Source organism: Dermacentor albipictus, chromosome 8, assembly GCF_038994185.2.
Source record: "Dermacentor albipictus isolate Rhodes 1998 colony chromosome 8, USDA_Dalb.pri_finalv2, whole genome shotgun sequence".
Classification (NCBI taxonomy): domain Eukaryota; kingdom Metazoa; phylum Arthropoda; class Arachnida; order Ixodida; family Ixodidae; genus Dermacentor; species Dermacentor albipictus.
The window spans coordinates 49,289,844-49,310,838 of record NC_091828.1 but is presented as its reverse complement, the minus strand read 5'-3'; the positions used below and the strand labels follow the sequence as shown (position 1 = coordinate 49,310,838).

Here is a 20,995-nt window from a genome sequence, read left to right as displayed (position 1 = left end):
TGAAGTTGGTACCTATCATTACGGAGCCTTTTAGACGGCTCGTTATTGATACAGTGGGACCTCCGCCGGTAACAGCCACGGGGTACAGACACATTTTGACTGTGATCTGCCCAGCGACAAAGTTCCCTGAAGCAGTGCCGCTTAAAGAACTCAGCTCAGTTGAGATAGTCAATACACTACTGTCCATATTTGCGCGAGTTGGTTTTCCTGCGGAAATCCAATCAGATCAGGGCACAGTGTTAACTAGCGCTTTGACGACAGCCTTTCTCGAAAGGTACGGGGTAAGGCTGTTACACAGCTCAGTGCACCACCCCCAGTCGAATTCCGTTGAGAAGCTCCACTCCGTCATGAAGCGCGTGTTGAGAGCATTGTGGTTTGAACAGCAAACTGACTGGGAGCTGTTTCTGCCTGGGGTGAGGTTTGCATTGAGGACCGCGCCGCATGCGGCTACGGGGTTTTCGCCAGCTGAGCTCGTGTACGGTTGCTCGCTGCGATCTCCGCTTCGCATGCTGCGAAACGGATCACTGCCCTCTCCAATGGCTGCAGACCATCTCTTTCACAAATGGCCGCCTCCTGCACTGGAGCCTCGCTTTGCAACAATATTCCTTTGAGGTGCGTTACAAAAAGGGGAGTCTCAACGGTAACGCCGATGGCTTAAGTCGAAGCCCCTAACGTGGGAATCAGCCTCAAAATTGTTTGTTATTGATGTTTTTCTTCCTGAGGCAGGATTTTTAACATATTGCTTTTGTGTAGTGTTTCAAAGTGATGATGTGCTTTCTAGTGCAATTTTCCGATTTGTGGACGCGTTCTGAGTGCTGCTATAGACTACTGTAAGGAACTAGGCAGTAGCATAAAAGGGGAAAGAGCCTGGCATGGCTTAGTGAGGGTTGTGCCGTGCTTGCTGACTGAGCGGCTGAGTTTCGGCGCAGTTCTAACGCTTGCTGGGAAAGAGAACAAAAATGGCAGCTCTCCTGAAGTCACTTTGCAGTGTCCTGTGTGAACCTGAACGTGAGAACGAGGCCTTCTCGGTGCGCTGCGCTCAAGAAACGCCGAGGGACGACCGACTTCGGTTATGAGCATCATCGAGCGACATCCCTCCGGACAGCGGATGGAGTCCCCTGACCATCGGGATCTCCCTCCCCCGGCGGGGCGGTCTGTTACGTTTCGCCTACGACGCGCGATATGGCCGGCGCGGATGCAACGGACGTCGGGGCTTCGTTCAAAGCGGCGGACATTTTGGCCCGTTCGGAGCAGCCGCGACGCATCCCCGCCGAGCGCGTCCCGGCATGTTCAGTGCCACGTGTCATTGTGTGTGCGTGTGTGTGTGTGTGCCCACGCTTGTCAAAGCGCGGCAGCCGGGGAGATGAGCTCCCCCAGTGTGAAGCGAGGAGGTCTGACCGGCGCCGGCCCGGCTGATGCGTCACCTCCTTGTCCCAACGTGTCTCTCAGTCCGTCCGTAGCTCGCTGTCACGTGGTGTCATCTCGTGACCTTCCTTCTTGCCCGCGACGCCAAGAGTATAAGAGCAGCTGCCCCCGGACGCCAGGAGAGAGGCTCCGATTTCTTCTGTTGAGTAACGTGCTCTCCCGTCTCTCTACATCGGTCGACCTGACCGCCCGCTCTTTGCGATGCTAGAATAAACAAGTTGTTCTGTTAGCAGTCGCCTCATGCTTTGCTGGGACCTTCGGATGCTTCCAGTGTGCCCCAGGCCGCCAGGCCAACGCTACCCTTGGGGCTTGCGACCCATTTGCAACAACGGACGCCAACGGTCCGGTTGCAACAACGGGTGTCAGCACTGATGTTCCAACAGCTGGTGGCAGCGCTGAGATTCAAACAGCCGGTGCCATCGGTGCGGATCAAACAAGTGGCACTACATCGTCCTTCCTTCAGAAAAAGTGCATATGACGAACTCGACGGCGCCGACGAACCCATAGAGTATGGAGGGGACTCCGCTTCCTTCTATAATGATTATGATAACGTGCTGTTGGTTCTGATTTCGATCTTTCTAGCAATGGAAGGAATGATTCGCTCTTTGTACACTTTGGTGCAGGCTCAGCGAAATTTTTTGCTACAATGCCGTTTTGGCACAGGATGGCACAACGGCTTGCACTCAGCGCTGTTTGGTGCTATAGGTGTTCCACCACGTGTTAAGCTGGAAATATCAAACAGGACACTACACAGCGTCTGAAACTGATTACTATTTTACATTGGTCATAAGAGGGAGCAGCGCAGAGTTTTTTTATGCGCCAGTGTGATTGCTCACGGCAGCCTGAAAAGCAATGCTGTCCTGTTGCCCATGCATCCCGCACACGGTGGGGTGGAAGGCATTCAAAATAGAGAACAGTCCAAGGATAGAACCATAATACGATCCGGGCTCAATTGGGGGAGCTTCATTTGGTATACCGCAAAGTTATAACACAGCTGCTGGTCTGGTCTTCGCCATACCACTTTGATGGTGTGTAGAAACTGTGCTTAAGGACCAAGCCTCGTTTTCAAAAAGTCAAGGAACACTTGCAGCATAGGGTGGGCGTAGATTTCTTATATTTCGCTGAAATATAGCAGGATTCAGTGCAATCAGTGGGGCAGTAGCATCACTGTGTGAATACCGAAGTTCAGTAGTTTTCCGTTTCTTTAGCCATTGTTTCGGCCTCTGTAATGCTCATATTATGGATGGATGGATGAAAAACTTTTTTAGGGTCCTTTAGGGCGCGCCCTAGCGCGCAGCGGGCCCGCTGGACAGCCCATAACTGTTCTTCGAGGTTGGGGCTGTGTAGGACAGCATCCCAGCGTGAAGAAGTGTTACTTTCATCGCCACGTAACGCGGGGCATCGCCAGAGCATGTGAGCTAAGTTCGCTAAGTCATTGCATAGTGCACATGCCTTTGTCGTCTGAATTTCGGGGTACACCTTGTGAAGAAGTAGGGGGTTTGGGTATGCCCTCTTCAGTAGGAGCCTTAAGGGCAAGATATAGTCCGGCGTAACGCGCGCGCGCGGCCACGCGCGGCGCGGTTAAGCGACGTCGGTGAAAAGCGCGCACTCTACAGTCCGGCGTCCCGGCGTAGCCGGCGTGCTTAGGCGCGCTTGGCGAGCACAACGCCGCCGGCGCGGACATAGAACGTGTTCTATTTCACGCGGCTGCCGCTAGACCAGAATGCACTGCGCGCTGCAGCGACAGCGAGCAGAAGGCAGAATGGCGGCCTGCGGTTCGCGTATTGATAGTGCGGCTGTGGTTTTTTGAACATCCGTGTGGGATGACAGCGCGAGTGAGGACGCCTGCTTGAAGCGATTTGCAACCTTCCATGTGTATACGATGTGAAACGCATGGACCACCGCGACACAGAGCGCAAGAACAACGCGTGGGAAGCTATACGAAAGCAGTGTGGTCTCGCCACAGGTAAGCTGCATTTCGCAGCTCCTGTACTAGCTGGTGGTAGTCGCCGAGTTGAGGGCGCTTGTCGAATAGCTTTCGCATGTACATACATGGTCCGCTTCCGTTTTTGACGTAGCCGAAGTACTAATAATATGAGTGCGATGTTCTGGCTGTCAGGCACGGCGGCCGCATTTCGATGGGGGCGAAATGCGAAAAACACCCTTGTGCTTAGATATAGGTACACTTTAAAGAAGCCCACGTCAAAAAGAAAGTGGTTTTCGCACGTAAAACCTTATGTTTTTTTTTCTGGCTGTCAGGACGAGTTAACGCCATCCCGCAAAAGTTTTCATTTTAGTGCACAAACAGCGCGCGGAACGAGAAGCGCGCGCGCTACCCGAAAGGCGAGGGTATATGCAAGACGCGCATGCGCCATGTAAACAGCTGTTCGCCGCGGCGGTGAAGTTGCGCTCCCGGACGCACAGATGGCGCCAGCCTCGAGCTGCGCGCGCACGCCGAACCAGGCCCCGTACACTCTCAAGTTCAACAAATGGCCACAGAGGGCGAAAAATCAATCGAGGCGCGTTTCAGCGTAAGCGCGCAAGTGGAGTTACTGTAATTTGGTCGAATACTTTAATTTGTGCTTTCTCTGCTAGGGGCGCTAAACATGGTGAATTTTTTACTTTACACAAACCATTGACATAAACAATCGAGGTGTCTAAAGATGTTTTGTTACCTCAGGCAAATAGGCAGTTGATTTTTTTTAAATTTGATTGTTGAAGCTGCTTTTTAGTCATAGCGTCAAGGTTTTTGTACTTGATTAACCACCGACAGCCGACAGCCTATTGGCATCGATGTGTTTCCTGGCCGTTGGCGTTCGAATACTACGGCGGTAAAACTTTTTCGAAAGCATGCTGGTTTCGTCTGCGAGTCATTACATAAACTTGCTGTAAAAAGGTCTACTCTTGGCAAAAAATAGTGCCTCATTTTGTTTAGGCGTTGATTATCATGATGAATGCGGCGGAGGTTGAGGGAGTACGCTTGAAGGTACGTTTTTATGCCGTTGATCTCCATAACACCGTAAATACGCAAAGCGATGTCACAGAACACCCGATCATTGTGTGTTCTCCGTCATCGCTTGTTTGCTGTACGCCTACTAATTCTTCATTTCTTCAAGTGTTGTATCCTCCTTTTGTCCTTGTTCTCTTGTGCTTCACTTACAGTATGTCGTTCCGTCAGCTGTAATGCGCATTTGCAAAACCAATACGTTTGATAAGACGCAGTGGTTGTCATAATTTCACTACACATGTATTAAGCTGGCACATATATGGTTCAGATACAGATGCCTGTATGCGGACTTGCACGACGTTGATGCGGAGATTAGGATAATTATGACAGAGGCAGCTGACGGCCGTAAGCTGTTGCATTCTTTCCGCCAAACTACTCGGCCTGGTAGTGCTGTATAAAAGTGACACGCGGTGACAGGGAAATTATTATACTTAGCAGCCGACCGTACGTTTTGTAGCTTAGGTCTTCTTTCTGGTGCGTTTGTGCTACCCTTATTAATGAGCCATTTCTTGCCTATGTTCTTGACTATGTAACCGCGTTTGTGTGGATGCGTAGACGTGTGCTTTTTGTTGTACTTGTAAAATGCAAATAAAATATTTTCAGGCTTACTCAATCTTTGGTGTCGTGTGCGTTTATTCCAGTCGAGGCCATCGTGCCACCTGGAAACCGCATTTTGTCAGTAGCCCTACACGAAATGCAAAAGCTGGAGCGCGGCGGCACAACTCGGCGTAACGGCGGCGTAATAAACGAAAAACAGCTCGGGATGCCCTTAAAAGTCAGTTCAGAGTGTGCCTTAACTCGATATGACTCAGCGCTACATGTATTCTGCGCCTCGATCGTGCTCCCGCCAGTTTGGTTGCTGTGTGGCAAACGTAGCGCCTACTTAATATAGGCGCTACGTTTGCTACATAGCAACTAAACTGGCGGGAGCACGATCGAGGCGCAGAAGCCAGAAACCCAGTAAGGGCACATTCACACCGAAAGCGGAGCGGCTAAGCGGCCAAGCGGATTTTCAACGCGGCGAGGCGGTGAGCGCGCGCGCCTGTTCAGACCGGACGGCTTGCCTGGCGGCCCGCGTGGCAGCGAGGGCGGAGCATCCGGCGTTTTCGTGGCACACGTGTCGCCATCTCTTGGCACCAGTCTCCCGTCCTCAACGCGCGCGCGCGAGCGTCGTCACCGCACCACCATCGTTTGGACAACCGCTCGCGCTTGCTAACCACTTGTGAAGCAGCTCGGGCGAAGAAGACGAAATAGTTGGCATTCTACTCGCCGCCACTTCAGGAGCTTTTCAAGACGAGCAGCAGAAAGCTCGAAGACCGCCCGCCGACACCGCTGGTGGGTCCGCCTCGCCTTGCAAGAACGAGAGCGAATCGGTCATGCCAGTGCTTTGATGATTGTATTCAGTGTCCTTGAGTACATCGTGTCTCTTGTCACATAGCATCGCGCAACAAGGTGTCGATCAAAAGTGCAGCGCAAAATTCAGCTGTCTCGGTGGATGCCTTTTGAGTCGGCTTGTCTCCTCGAGCCCTGGTTGGCTGCGGGAAAGCGGGAAGCTCCGGCGGGGCGGAAAAAATCGGTCCGAGAGCGATCGGGCTGCCCGCCGCGTTTTCCGCCTGCTTTGCCCGCTCGGCGAGGAGGTTTTCGCCGCTTTCCGCTTTCCGCCTGCCCGCTTTGCCCGCCCCGCCTTCGGTGTGAATGCGCTCTAAAGCCACAGAACAGCTAGTAAAGCGTGTGCAAAACCCCGTTTCCGTTTCCTGTTGTACAGCGCCACCCGTGGTCACATACTTTAGTTCACGACGCCACCGCTACGCTTATTTCCGTAGCACTGTGGAAGGTACAGTTTCCCTTCTCTAAGTTTGTATAGGTGTTCTGTGGCCGAACTCTAGAGGAAGCAAATTTCTTGCACCCCTGGCGTCGCTAGCGCAGCGTATCCGACTTCGCCTGCCGCGGCCTGGCGCGCTGAGAACGCCGGACTATATCTTGGCCTTTAGTGTCATGCCTGAGGTCTATTGAGTTTGCAATGTGGGAGGGGGTAGATCCTCCGAGCCAAGTAAAAGTGCTTAGTAATTTCGGTGTACGAGGAAGGAGAGTCCCGATTGTCAGTACCCCCGGCGTCACGCTGCCCGGTAGCTACGCGGTTGATGATCCCTCGCGCAGCTCCGTGTGCAGACTCATTGAGGTTGGGCAGGGCACCCTCGATCTGTCCCATGTGGGCTGGAAGCCAGATTATGATGTGATAATTATTAAGCTGAAAACACACTCTAAGTGTATAAAAAAAGTTAAGTCAGCGTGGACAACATGATTGACGCAGAAAAATCAGCGTTCATGGATCCATCTTTAGTCTTTCGCACCGCTGAATGCCACCATGGTGGTATCGTTCGAAAGATCAATGTTCCACCTTTTCATTCCCACACAAGAGCAAGTGCAAGAACAAAAAGAAAATCAGGCGCTGCTCTGACAAATTTTTCATTGCAAGCGGCCTTGCTAATGGCTCATCACGCCAGCAAGCTGACAGAGGCCTCATGATTGGCTGTTGCTACGGCAAGAGTGAAACTACGCTCCAGTTGGCATTGACAGGCCTGCTTCCAAGTTGGCTCACCATTTCTTCTTTGATCACACCATGATGTTACAAGCAGCATTTGTTTAACGCTTGTTTTGAGAAGTTCGAAACCGGACTCACTTACGGAAAGCAAAGCACGATCATTATCTGATTGTACGCAGAGAAAGAGAAAGCGTTTGTCGCAACTATCAGAAGAGCCATTCATCAGATCATGCTGGACAGCAAAAGTCTTAGAAGCATCATGCAATTCCATATCACGTTAGCAGTTTAGCTCTAGCATCAGGCACGTACCCAGGATTTTTTTTCGGGGGGGGGGGGGGGGGGCACCACCTCAATCATCATCATCATCATCATCATCATCATCATCATCAGCCTGTTTTATGTCCACTGCAGGACGAAGGCCCCTCCATGCGATTTCCAATTACGCCCGTCCTGCGCGAACCGATTGCAACTAGCGCCCACGAATTTCCTAATTTCATCGCTCCACCTAATGTTTTGTCGTCCTCGATTGCGTTTCCCTTCTCTTGGTACCCATTCTGTAACCCTAATGCTCCAACGGTTATCCAACCAGCGAATTACATGACCTGCCCAGCTACATTTTTTCCTCTTGATATCAATTAGAAAATCGTCTATACCCGTTCGCTCACTGATCCAAACCGCTCTCTTTTTCTCTCTTAACGTTATGCCTAGGAATCTTCGTTCGATCGCTCTTTGCGCGGTCCTCAACTTGCTCTCAGGTCTCTGCCCCATATGTCAGCACTGGCAAAATGCACTGATTGCACACCTTACTTTTCAATAATAATGGTAAGCTTCCAGTCAGGAGCTGGCAATGTCTGCCCTATGCGATCCAACCTATTTTTATTCTTCTGTCAATTTCCGTCTCATGATCAGGGTTCCCTGTGATTAATTGACCTAGGTAAACGTATTCCTTCACAGTCTCTATGGCCGACTGGCGATCCTGATCTCTTGTTTCTTTGCCCGGCTCTTTATCATTATCTTCATCTTCTGCATATTAATATTCAACCCCACTCTTACACTCTCTCTGTAAGGTCTCCAATCATTTGTTGTAACTCGTCTGCATTCTTGTTGAATAGAACAATGCCATCGGCAAACCGAAGGTTGGCGAGATATCTGCCGTCGATCTTTACTCCTAAGCCTTTCCAGTTTAATAGCTTGAATTCTTCTAAGCACGCAGTGAATAGCTTTGGAGAAATTGTGTCTCCCTGTCTGACCGCTTTCTCTATAGGTATCTCCCTGCTTTTCTTGTGTAGAATTAAGGTAGCTGTAGAACCTCTGTAGATATTCTTACGCGAAGGACGAGTCAGTAAGACGAGAAACTATTTACAGAATATATTTACAACAACGGTCGCAGCGCTGACCGGTTAGATTCACAGCGCGAGCCCAGTTCGTTCTTCCTCCTCTTTTCTGGAGTGATGGCGCCTAAGCGCCTCGTTTAAACAAACAAATACCACACGCATGTAGCAATATTTTCCAAGCTTTTTACGTAAGCGTTCTGCACTCCTTGATTACGTAGTGCCTCTATGATTGCTGGTATCTCTACTGAATCAAATGCCTTTTCGCAATCTATATAAGCCACATAGAGAGGCTTATTGTACTCTGCAGATTTCGCGATAACCTGATTGATGACATGGATGTGATCCATTGTAATGTATCTCTTCCTGAAGCCAGCCTGTTCCCTTGGTTGTCAAAACCTAGTGTTGCCCTTATTCTATTGGATACTGTTTTGGTAAATATTTTATAAAATACTGCGAGCAAGCTAATGGTCCCATAATTTTTAAGTTCTTTAAGGTCTCCTCTTTTGTGGATGAGTATAATGTCTGCATTCTTCCAGTTTCCTGTGACCTTTGCAGTTGATAGACACTTCGTATAAAGAGCCGCCAGTTTTCTGAGCATTATGTCTCCTTCATCTTTGATTAAATGGACTGTTATTCCACCTTCTCCTCCCGCTCTTCATCGTTTCATGTCTTGCAGCGCCCTTCTGATCTCATCGCTAGTTATAGTAGAGTTTCTGTATCCTGTTCATTACTGTTTCTAAGTGAGGTATCGTGACTCCTCTGGGTACTCTATACAGGTCAGCTTAGAATTTTTCCGCTGCTTTTACTGTATCTTCGAGATTGCTTATGATATTATCCTTCTTATCTTTTAGTGCATACATCATGGTTTGTCCTGTGCCAGGTTTCTTTTCTACTGATTTCAGGCTGCGTTCATTTCTTACGGCTTCTTCAGTCTTTCTCATGTTATAGTTTCGAATATCAGTTATTTTCGCCTTGTTGATCAGTTTTGACAGTTCCGCGAATAGCGTAACGCTGTTCGGCCGCCAGTCCCATACAACCGCGTAGAGCGCAGGACTCTGCGATTCTAGACGTACTGCGCTCACCGCGAAAGGTTAGAAAAACACCCACATAAGCACAGCAGAGAAGTGGCTACGTGAGGCGGTTCCACCGATAACTGTAGAAGCGTCATTCAAAACAAGTAATTGTTCTCCACTTCCGGCGGCGTTTTCCCTACTCTTCCTTTTTAAATAAAAAGATGTTGATCCATAAATATTCTCATAAACAACGGTTAACTTTTTTATTATTCGCTTTTGCTTGCAGTTTGGTTGTTGCCTGGGCTTTCTCCCTTAGTAGATCGCTTAATTTCTCAACTGCTTGCGATTTTTGTTTCCAGTTGCCAATTTTGCACGAAAAGTGCTATACAATTAGGGAAAAACAGACGAGGTAACGGGCGACAGCCATCTTGCTTATGGGTTTAAGGGTTATTGCAGGGTTTCATGATGGACGCTCTTTCACATTATTTTATTTCCCACCTTATCTAACCCATATCACGTGTATATGATTCTGGGCATCTGCCAGCGTCGCGGCGAGCCGTAACTCAAGGAAACAATGAAGCAAAGGGATAAGTTAAACGGAATTGGCGTTTTCTCCGGCCGCAACTCGTTCCATGAGAGTACAGACCAGCTGAGTAACAGCCGCATCCCTCTCCTGGTCCCAGGATCAGCTAGACAAAGAAGGTTGAACTAACAAAAGCAACAGCTATGCGCGTGACGGTTGAATAGATGGTGACAACTGAATGCATCTCAAGTTAATCGCGCCGGTGCAGAATCTATGAGAACACTGTCCTTCACATTACAAGAGATGCCGATAACTACCACCATCTAAAAGGAGTGAAAAAGGCAGCATAATGCTGACCGATGAACAGCTGCCAAGTCTCCACATTAATCTGGCGGCGCTTTAGGAATGTGTGAGGAGTGGTGGCGTGTTTGGGGAGGGGGGGGGTATGCCACTTGATTTCGGGGGAGGGCGCCCCCCCCCCTGGGTACGTGCCTGTCTAGCATAACAAACTGCCCCATGTCATGGAGTCATGGACTACATAATAATGCTGACATAGCACACGTGCCGCGTTACTTAGCAAACCATACAGGACCATAAACGGTGCACTGGCGCTTACCCTTGCAAGTCTCTGAACAGTCAGATTCTTGCAGTATAACCCTGTTTAGTGACTTGATGCACCTATAACGTCACCATTGGTGGATACAGCGCATTTGCAGCATCTAGAAATGCAAAATGCAGCACAGCGTCTGCTACATGCAATTTGTGTTGACCACAACATGGATCTCGTGCGCATATTCTCGTGCGGTATTGTGAGCTTTGCTGTGCGATTCATTTTCGCATATTGAAAACGAATGCTGCTTCATACAAGCAGGAAATTTAACCACCTTTATCAAAAAGCATCTAATTGAGGTTCCTTACGATTGAATGAACTGATTTAAATACATTTGGTTTCTTTCCGTTCAGGAAAAGGTGAGCTTCATTCTAAAGCTTTTCTTTTCGTGAGACACAACAGCTAAAAGTCCCAACACTTACAAAGTTTGAGTTAGACTTTCTCAGCATTTGTGTGTGTGTGTGTGAGGTGCCTCTGCATTGCAGAAATCTGAAGAATGTCTCCATGAACGGATTTAAGCGAACTTGGTATCGTTTTTTTTTTCAGTTAGAACCAAACTACAGGCTAAAGATTTCTTACTTTGATGACCTTGGCACATTATTAATCAGGTGATATGTAATCTAATTACAGTAAGGAAACTTATCTGCAATGTCGAAAAGTTTTTTATGAATAGTAAAACTGCACCAATCTTTTATCAGCTTTAATTTCTGCGGTCGGCCTTTGAGGATAACCATATATTTCTTATCATTAGTTTTTCGAATAATAATTTACTATAACCTGAGAGAAGTTACCGAATTGCAATCTGGCATTTCGTCACATCTACTTATTTATATAGATTACATACTTGAAATCTGTTTGCACACTTTAAATCTCCATTCAGCGATGTGCCTGCTTACTAAATTTCATCCAAAATAAGTTGATAAATAAAATGCGAAGCTTTCCAAGGACCCTCGTCGCTATTTAACAGCAATCGAATAACCAGAAGTCTAATGGCTGGAAAACTGAGAAGGCGGCTGCAGTCCATAAATCAGCTGATGTGCACTGTCCTGAGGACCACCACCCTATCTCATCTATCATTCCATGGAAACTTTTAAAACACCGTATATATTCTCACCTCATCAATTTTCTGGAAAGTAACTCATTCTTTTATTCACGTCAGCAGGATCTTGAAAGAATATTTTATGTGATACCCAAGTTCTTTGTTTCATTAATGATTGGTTCGTCACTTCAGATCAAGGATTTGATGTTGACTTCTTTCACATTTTCCCAAAGCTCTTTGCTCTGTAGTCGTATTTTACGTGTTTTACTCCGGCGTAGCAAGCGGATAATCAAACTTAACACTGAGAAGCGTAAATCTATGCGCATATTACATACCGTAAACAATGGCAATCAATATATACTATTGAATGACACTTTGCTATCATAAGTTATCTCCTGACCTTCCCATAATTAATGATATGTCGGGGAAAATGCATCTTTATTTCTGATGGTAATCGCATATTCAAATATCTAGGTTGTAATTTTTCCTCCTCTTCAGCAAACGCCGACATTCTATAAAAACCTAGTTCTCTCAAAACTAAACACACATCTGCTATTTGGGATAAAAATTAGATTTAGCTAAACCTTGCACTTGCCCAGGAAATCGACATTTACTGCATTTCCCTCAAAGCCACTGAAGGCCTCGTCCTCTGACGGACTGTAAAAAAATGCAGCTACATCAGCCTGTAGCATTGTTGGGTTACATTCATCAGCTTCCAAATAACCTTGAGGCGAATTTTTTAGCACTTTGAAACCCGTCACTGGCACAGCGTAGGCAGCATGGTGTGCTGAAGATGTACAGGGGCGACCACTGCTAGCGGGAACACTGGAGCTCGTGGAAGCCCTCCGCGGAGTGCCACCAACTGCGCCTCATGAAGTCGTGGCAGACAACTCGCCGGGCCTTCCGCAAATGGCTTTCATTATGCATGCGCCGCAACGTTCATGAGGCACCGGTAACGAGGCTTTTCGCATAGCCATGCCTCCCGTATTCCCACAAGCATTGGTCGCTACTTTACATACACAATGATCACATCATGCCTGCTTGAAAACATGCAAAAAAGGTCTAATGGCGACTGGAAGCTGAAGGTACTGAGACTATTGCTGAACTGCCGAGACTTTCCACATGGGCAACTGATGATGATGATAGCCAAGTGCTGCTTGCTTCGTTGGAAGGCGCCAATGCAAAGATCGTACATGCTCACTATATAGGACGGGTTTGTTGCTGGATCCAACCTCCCTAGCTCTTGGAGACATCTACTGTCTACGAATATTACAGCAAATGTAGTGCTGATTAACGATTATTTTCTCTACAGCAGTGGTTTCATAAGGGTTCGCAAAAGCGTTTTCAGGGTCCACAGAGCCCTTGCGCATAAGTTGAATCCAAGAGTACAGTGTGCAGTGCATCACAACTTCTGCAGGGCTATGCAAGGCGGTGCTTGCCAACTATGGTAATTAATCAATGAGGCCATACCATCACTGCTACTACATATATGGTGTTTGGCACATGCCAGGAAGCCTTTCTCTGAGCAGGGTTGACAAAGTCCATGTTCACAATCTGGTCACACTAGCATATAGCGTGACACCGGCTAGTTACGAGGGTACAAAAGTTCAACGGTAGAAAGTTCGGCTCTATGATAACAAGCATCAAGGTAAGCTGTAATGCATTTTGTGTGGAGAAATTCTAGCATAAAGCTTCCGTTGATTTAACCAAGCTAGCCTGCCACCGGACACAGCACCCAGCCTATGGAAAATCAAACATAACACTGAGAAGTGTAAATCTAAAAGGACTTTGACTTCTTTAAGGCTGCAGAAAAAAAAATGCCTTGAAAATGTAAAATTTTGAGAAGTCAACTATATCACTGTGCATCCCCGCACCATAATTTCCCAATTAGTTTTGTTTTTGAGCGATATGAATTTTCGCATCATCCCAAGACTCATACAGATTCTGCTGTAAATGTTCGCACTCTTGAAATGTATTGAAGCTTTGTTAGATTTCATTTTTCCACTTGTTTACAGTTACCGACCAACTTGAGATTGCCTCCAGAAAATCGGGCATACCGGGCATTTACCGAGCGAATTAAACTCGTGAATATGTTTCTGTGACGTGCTATGTTGTTGCACCAATAAATTAGCTTGCACATTGACAGGGTGTCATTCTCATTGTAAATGGCCTGAAGCACCATGCAAGCTTGCGTCAGTTCAGAGCTAGTTGGCAACAATCATTGGCTCCTCCCCAATGCGGGAGTACAACTCATCTTCTTACAGCACCTGACAAACTATTTTGTCGTTAGCAAGTACAGCACAAAACTAGATCTCGTTTGCAGCATTGGTGAACTGCTCCAGCCTCATTTCCATAAGCAAATGCCCGATGAGGTCAGTAGGTGAAGTCTACAGATCAGGTTGCTAGAGCTGCAATCATTGCATGACGATGGCATTTCACGCTGGATCGTGAAGCCTGCGTGGCTTCAGACTGTTCTTAGTCAAGGCCTCCATGCAGCCAAAGGCACGCTGACTGCAGAGATAAAGTCAACATTGTAGCATTTGTCACTGCACAAACATACCCCCACGAGATAAAGCACACGTGACGAATGGAGGTACTCGAGTCCAGATAATCCCTTGGTCCATTGGCTGCAGGAGTAATGTTGCGTTTGGCGGCAAGAATTCCACTTGTGTAGTTTGGAGGCCCTTGACATGGCTACGTGCAACGCAGTTGCCCATTGTTATTAGAACCTTGTGTCCTTGACACTACAACTTCCTCACCAGCTTCTGAATGCGCTTTTTGAATAGATGTTACATTATCCACACTTTCTTGTTGGCTTCATACAGCATTTGAACACGCACTCTCCAAAAACACCTCGACCTCGTTGACTTACCGATAACAAGCATCGGAACCTTTTCGATTCCCAGAATATTGCTGCCAAGGTGAAAGGTCAGCTGTTCCTTGTGCTTGTTTGCCACGGTGGCAAGGGTCCCCAGCGAACGCAAGGGGTTCTTCAGGTAGCAAATGTAAAACAAGCCAGACCCCTTCGGAGTATCCCGGGGGGGGGGGGGGGGGGGTGGCTTGGCCTCCCCATCCACCCACGATGCCGAAGCCTCCCCCCGTACCCCTCCCACACCTAAAGTATCACTACTAGAGGTTTTTCACCCCCAACTTTTAAGGTTTCTTTTGACTTTCCTCGACCTTTTCATTTAAAATTTTATTGTGGCTAATCGCTTCCTGCATCTTTGTTGGCGCGGACGTGCACAGATTTTAATTCATGCTTTCACTTTATTTCTGCAAATCCTGACCAAGGGCAAGCACGTGAGAAGCACCTGAGGCAGCTGCCTCAGGCATATTTTCGAATTTCAAAATTGTTTTACATTTACGCTGTAAACACTATGCATTCGTAATATACTTAAATATATACACAGGACAAATTTCATACCTTTTATAGAGAAGGAGGTAGCGAATTAACAATTATTTCTAAAGGTATGGATGGCCTATGCCTCGAGAATGAATATGTTGCTTTATGTTCACCCTGCCTCAAATTGCTTTGCATGCTTTTTTTACTCTAAAAGAAAACTTATACACTTCAGCGACCCCTCAGCAGAGTCTCTTATCAACGGCGTGTGAAATGCACGTGAATTATGTGTTTCAGTACTGCTTCTTTCCAGTAAGCAATGCTACAGACTCAAGAAAAAAAATTCCAATTTATCACATTTATTAGGGATGGAAACATCGTCATTTGCATGCAAAGGTCATAAATATATAGAGGGTGTCCCAATGAACTATCAATCACCAAGATTTAAAAAGCAGCAATGCGTTACTCGAAGAAGAGGTAGTGCATATTGTTTCCAGTACAGTGGAGTGGCTGCAAGTAATTTTTTTGTTACTGAGATTTCATTAGGTCACTGTAATGAATTATCTAACTCGAGATGTACTACCCTAAATATCACTGTCAATGTGGCATTTGTAGGCACAGCCAAGGGACATATAGCTACCGTATTGTCAGCGACATACTAATTGCACACTAATTTTTAAGAATTGATAAATACACATTGCGAAATATGGAGAATACCACCCGATTGCACCCCCACCCGCATCATAAAGCAGCGCCTTCCAACGTGCGTCTTTTCGTGCGCAATAGATTGGAAGGCATGGGAATGTAAATTGGCCGGCTACCGCACCTAACTAGTTCTCCACTCAATTTCTTTCTTTGGGGTTATGTGAAAGACAATGCTTATATAATCGAGACAGACATCAGATTAGCTGAAGACAAGGATAATGGATGCCTGCCGTAGAATTCTTGTGTCGGCCATCCTGTGACATCCTCTATAGGCAGCAGCTAGTGTTCAACTGGGCTTACGAATTTATACATAATAAAGGCACAATGAAACTGATGTTTTTATACATTTTTTGCAGGAATCCCGATCGCAAATTTCGCTCATTTAGGAGTGGAATATTTTTTTTCTTGAACGCATTGGTTTTGCCTTTTCTCTACACGTAGGTTGCTTCTCGGTCTGTTTCGCTTTTATTTTTTGTCACGAACATGTTTTTGCAGCATGCATACACTTTCATTAAAAATAAAACCGTTGCTTTAATTGGCTTTGGTCCGAAGCAAGTTTCTGGTGCGAAATATATAGCTGCACGCGCACTCTTTCGATGTGGTGCGAGGAGAGCCGGCGATTTTGAAACATTCTATGGCCATTCCATAGCTTTTCACGTTTTGCGCGTGGTAAGAGCAGTACTTTGCTCCTGTTATCACGGGGCTTTTGTTATCAATGTGATCAGTCGGCCTTGACAGACGGATAATAAGTGTGCCATAGAAATGAGAGGAAGGAATAGCTGCAAAATGAGAAACCTGCTTTTCGTGCTGCTTCCGTATGATTGTCAAGGTGATGTGCTCTCTTCAGGTTTGCGACAGGCATGCAGCTGTTTTCGATCAGCTTATTTGAGGGTGCTGCTTTACAGTGTGGATGAGAGCGCAGTCACATGCAATTTTTCATATTTCGTGAGGTTTCTTTGCCAGGTGGAGAAAATTGAATAGAGCTTCAAACATATGAAATTTTGGTAATTCTTGTACAATGACTCTATGGAGTGCGTGGCGGTACCACGGCAGAGTCCAAATATTCGGGAAAGCACAAAAAATCAGGTCTCTGAAAGATCGGTCGGCGAACATGTCATTATGCTGCGAAAATGAATATGTTCGAATTTCACTTAGTGCCAGCAAACATCTTGTAAACCATTTTGCAATTCTTATGCTGCAACCGCATGCACCTGAATTACCAAGGAATGATTGGGACTTGGTCAGGTGTCAGAAGATACCTTTGGCACATTCCTTTTGTGCTTGCCAAGTGTACTGGCCGAGTGAATGTGGAGGTAATCCTTAGAGTGGAACTTGCCAGAAAGAAAGATATTGTCTCACGCGTTTACCAATTATATATCGATACATTGAATCCGACTATACATCTAAACTAGTGGTGTGAAAAATTAATTTTTAAGATTAAATGGAATGCAGATCCAATAGTGTCGGAAGCGAAACAAGTCAAATGTAGAATATGTTTCAAATAGTTTTCAAAAAATGAACAGCTATTATCAAAATATGTATAAAACAATGTGCACATCCGGCTGTTGATACGATTGGCAAGTGGGATTTTATGAAGCACTGTTTTAAAAGCACAATTAGAGCATACCGAACAAATCAGGTATTTGCTCACACATAGCAAGAGCAAACAATCCCTGTATAGCCAGGAAAGTGTAGCTTGCTTAGCAATGTATACACCCTCTATTAATCACGTGATCATATTTTAAGCCTACGTATGCTATGGCCACAGGTGCGAACGGAGTTACACACATAATGCCTAAATTGTTTAAAGGCTACTGCAAAATATGTGTTTACAAAGTACCCATTCAAAGCATCAAATATCCACACTGACTTCTAAAAACACTTCTTGAATTTATTATTTTAAGAACATGCCCTGTGAACAATTTTGTTGGTGAGGAGATTCCTCACGAGAGAGTTCCACAACTGCAATTCGCTAAGAACTTTTACAAATGTCAAAAAACATGATTGGCCTAAATTCTTGCCTTCTGCACATGAACATATGATACAGTTCAAGTGTCTCTGTATGCTCGATTTGAAATCTAAATTTTATATTAACATTTCTACATTTATGTCTCACCAGTGGTTACACGAATGCTGATGCATTTCTTGAAATAAAATGTAGGAATGAATTAGGCATGGGGCACCTGACATTTGACTCAACACGCAAATTGCTTGTGTATATTAGTTATAATAAGTGCCTTATGTGCTAATAATTTACTTCCAACTGCTGTCACTCAACTTCTTTTACAGCCCTGATAGAATAAGATACTAACATCGCTATATTGCCCATTCTCATTCAAGCACTAAAATACCAAGAACAGACAATGAATACTCATTAAACAAAGGGTTTTATTTGGTGCTCTGATGAAACAAACAGTGGAAAGCTAACTTACTGAACAATCAATTGCTCTAAGAAAGAACCCAGTTGCAAAAAAACACAAAGAAAAACCAAACAAGCGTGAATAGAGTAAGATCAAAAGAATCTCCAGATGAACCACGTAAACCGGAACCGAGAAGCAACAAACACACGAATTGGCCTAGGAGAACAAGTTCACATGTACCAAAAGAGAATACTAGGATAAAAGGAAGGCAAGCAAAGAGCTTAGAAGCAGATCAATCAGATATCTGTAGTGTAATAATAATTATTACAATGACGATACATAGTTCGTAGGGGCATGCAAACAGTATTGTTTCAGAAAAAATTGAACGTAAATTATTTTTCGAATAATGAAAAGCCACAATATAACAAAGCAAATTGCTGATTTTACCATCCATTACATCAAGGTTTAACTTTGTGTTTACATTTTTTCTCGCCTATAACGGCTTTGTGTGGGACACTTCTCAATTTATTTTGCTCTATTCTTTCTGACATACATGCTCCAAGGCTCGCCTTTTCTGAGAAGCTCCAAGAGCATGAAGGGCACTGAAATGGCTTTTCCTCTGCGTGGGTGTGCAGGTGTCTCATAAGGTTGCTTTCTTCTGATAATCTCCGAGAGTATGAAGGGCACTGATGTGGCTTCTCACCGATGTGGATGCGCAGGTGTTTCATAAGCTTGTCCTTTACTGAGAAGCTCTGAGAGTATAAAGGGCTCTGATATGGCTTCTCACCTGTGTGAGGGCACCGGTGGCTCAAAATCTTCGCTTTTTATGAGAAGCTCCGAGAGCATGAAGGGGCACTGGTATGGCTTCTCGCATGTGTGGGTGTGCAGGTGTTTCATAAGCTGGCCTTTTCTGAAAAGCGCCGAGAGCATTAAGGGCACTGAAATGGCTTCTCCCCTGTGTGGGTGCGCAGGTGTTCGTTCAGGCGTCCCTTTCGCGTGAAACTCCGAAAGCATGAAGTGCACTGAAATGGCTTCTCCCCTGTGTGGGTGCGCAGGTGTTCGTTCAGGCGTTCCTTTCGCGTGAAACTCCGAAAGCATGAAGTGCACTGATATGGCTTCTCGCCTGTGTGGGTGCGCATGTGTGCGTTCAGGTAGCTCTTTCGCGTGAAACTCCGAATGCATGAAGTGCACTGATATGGCTTCTCGCCTGTGTGGGTGCGCAGGTGTACGTTCAGGTGGCTCTTTACTGAGAAGCTCAGAAGGCATGTAGGGCACTGAAATGGCTTCTCACCTGTGTGGATGCGCAGGTGTTCTTTAAGCTTGCTCTTTTCTGAGAAGCTCTGAGAGCATGAAGGGCACTGATATGGCTTCTCACCTGTGTGAGTGCGCAGGTGTCTTATAAGCTTACCTTTTTCTGAGAAGCACCCTGAGCATGAAGAGCACTGATATGGCTTCTCGCCTGTGTGGGTGCGCAGGTGTTCGTTCAGGCGTTCCTTTCGCGTGAAACTCCGAAAGCATGAAGTGCACTGATATGGCTTCTCGCCTGTGTGGTTGCGCATGTGTGCGTTCAGGAGGCTCTTTCGCGTGAAACTCCGAATGCATGAAGTGCACTGATATGGCTTCTCGCCTGTGTGGGTGCGCAGGTGTACGTTCAGGCGGCTCTTTACTGAGAAGCTCAGAAGGCATGTAGGGCACTGAAATGGCTTCTCACCTGTGTGGATGCGCAGGTGTTCTTTAAGCTTGCTCTTTTCTGAGAAGCTCTGAGAGCATGAAGGGCACTGATATGGCTTCTCACCTGTGTGAGTGCGCAGGTGTCTTATAAGCTTACCTTTATCTGAGAAGCGCCCTGAGCATGAAGAGCACTGATATGGCTTCTCGCCTGTGTGGGTGCACAGGTGGGATTTCATGCTGCCCTTAACTGAGAAGCCCTGAAGGCATGAGGGGCATTGAAATGGCTTCTCACCTGTGTGGGTGCATAGGTGCTGCATAAGGCTGACCTTATATGCGAAGCTCTTCGGGCATGAAGTGCACAGATATGGCTTCTCACCAGTGTGGACGCGCAGGTGGATCATAAGGCTGGAGTTTTTTGCGAAGCTTCGAGAGCATGTAGGGCACTGAAATGGCTTCTCACCTGTGTGGGTGCGTAGGTGCCTCCTAAGTCTGTCCTTTTCCGAGAAGCTCTTCGAGCATGAAGGGCACTGAATTGGCTTCTCTGTGTGGTTGCGCAGGTGTGTCATAAAGCATTTCTCTCGTAAGAAGCTCCGAGAACATGAAGGGCACTGAAATGGCTTTTTCTGTGTGTGGGTGGGCAGGTGGGATTGCAGGCCAGCCCTCGTGTAGAAGGTCCGAGAGCATGAAGGGCACTGAAATGGCTTCTCTGTGAGGGTGCACAGGTGTGTCATAAGGTGTCTTTCTTGTGAGAAGCTCCGAGAGCATGAAGGACACTGATATGGCTCCTCGCCTATGTGAGTGGGCAGGTGCTCTTTCAGGTAGGCTTGTTGTGACAAACTCAGAGAGCATGAAGGGCACTGAAATGGCTTCTTGCCAGTATGGACGCTAGCATGTGTTTCCAGGTGAGACAGTTCATCAGTCTCACAGCCACATAATTGACATTGGTGGAGGCGTCCCTGCTTCAATTTGTCACATCTGGCAGTTCCCAGAGGAAAAGAAAGCCTCGATGCTGCAAAAAAAATAAAAGTAAAGGTTGTTAAATGCCAAAGAAAGAACAGAGATGCTAAATTTAATTACACATTTTGCTTTTCTTATTTCTGAGATCTTGACGGTAATTCCACGTATGATTAACCAAATAACACCTAATGGCACTTCTTAATTTAGCCAATATTTCTGCATCTGAATGCTTCACGACCATGTCTGTGAAATGCACCAATAAAAATTATTTTTTTTTTGGAAAGCCAAAAAATTACAGTGACAGAATGCGAGGTGTTTGAAGGCTTTTGTAGGTTTATACGACCCGTTGAGAAAAGTTTAAACATGCTTTGACCCAGCTTGCTCTGCCATCCTCAATAAGCAAGTATGCCCTACTGAACAAGACAGTCAAAGGTCGAGAAACGGCATGGGAGCTTCTTGTGGGATTTTA

The 20,995-nt window shown here is 46.3% G+C and overlaps 1 protein-coding gene across 8 annotated transcripts in view; it reads right to left on the bottom strand.

Annotated features, from left to right (window-relative positions):
• The window catches only part of LOC139048756 (zinc finger protein 271-like), a 344,730-nt gene that overhangs the window by 273,998 nt on the left and 49,737 nt on the right, over positions 1-20,995 (bottom strand). Inside the window, exon 4 of one of the 8 annotated variants that reach the window (XM_070523332.1) lies at positions 17,907-20,578. The exons of the other annotated variants lie outside the window; for them this stretch is intronic. Coding sequence (XP_070379433.1) covers positions 18,828-20,578 — 1,751 coding nt within the window. The 3' untranslated portion in view covers positions 17,907-18,827. Of the gene's footprint in view, positions 1-17,906; positions 20,579-20,995 lie in introns of those variants that run through there. 8 annotated transcript variants of the gene reach the window in all.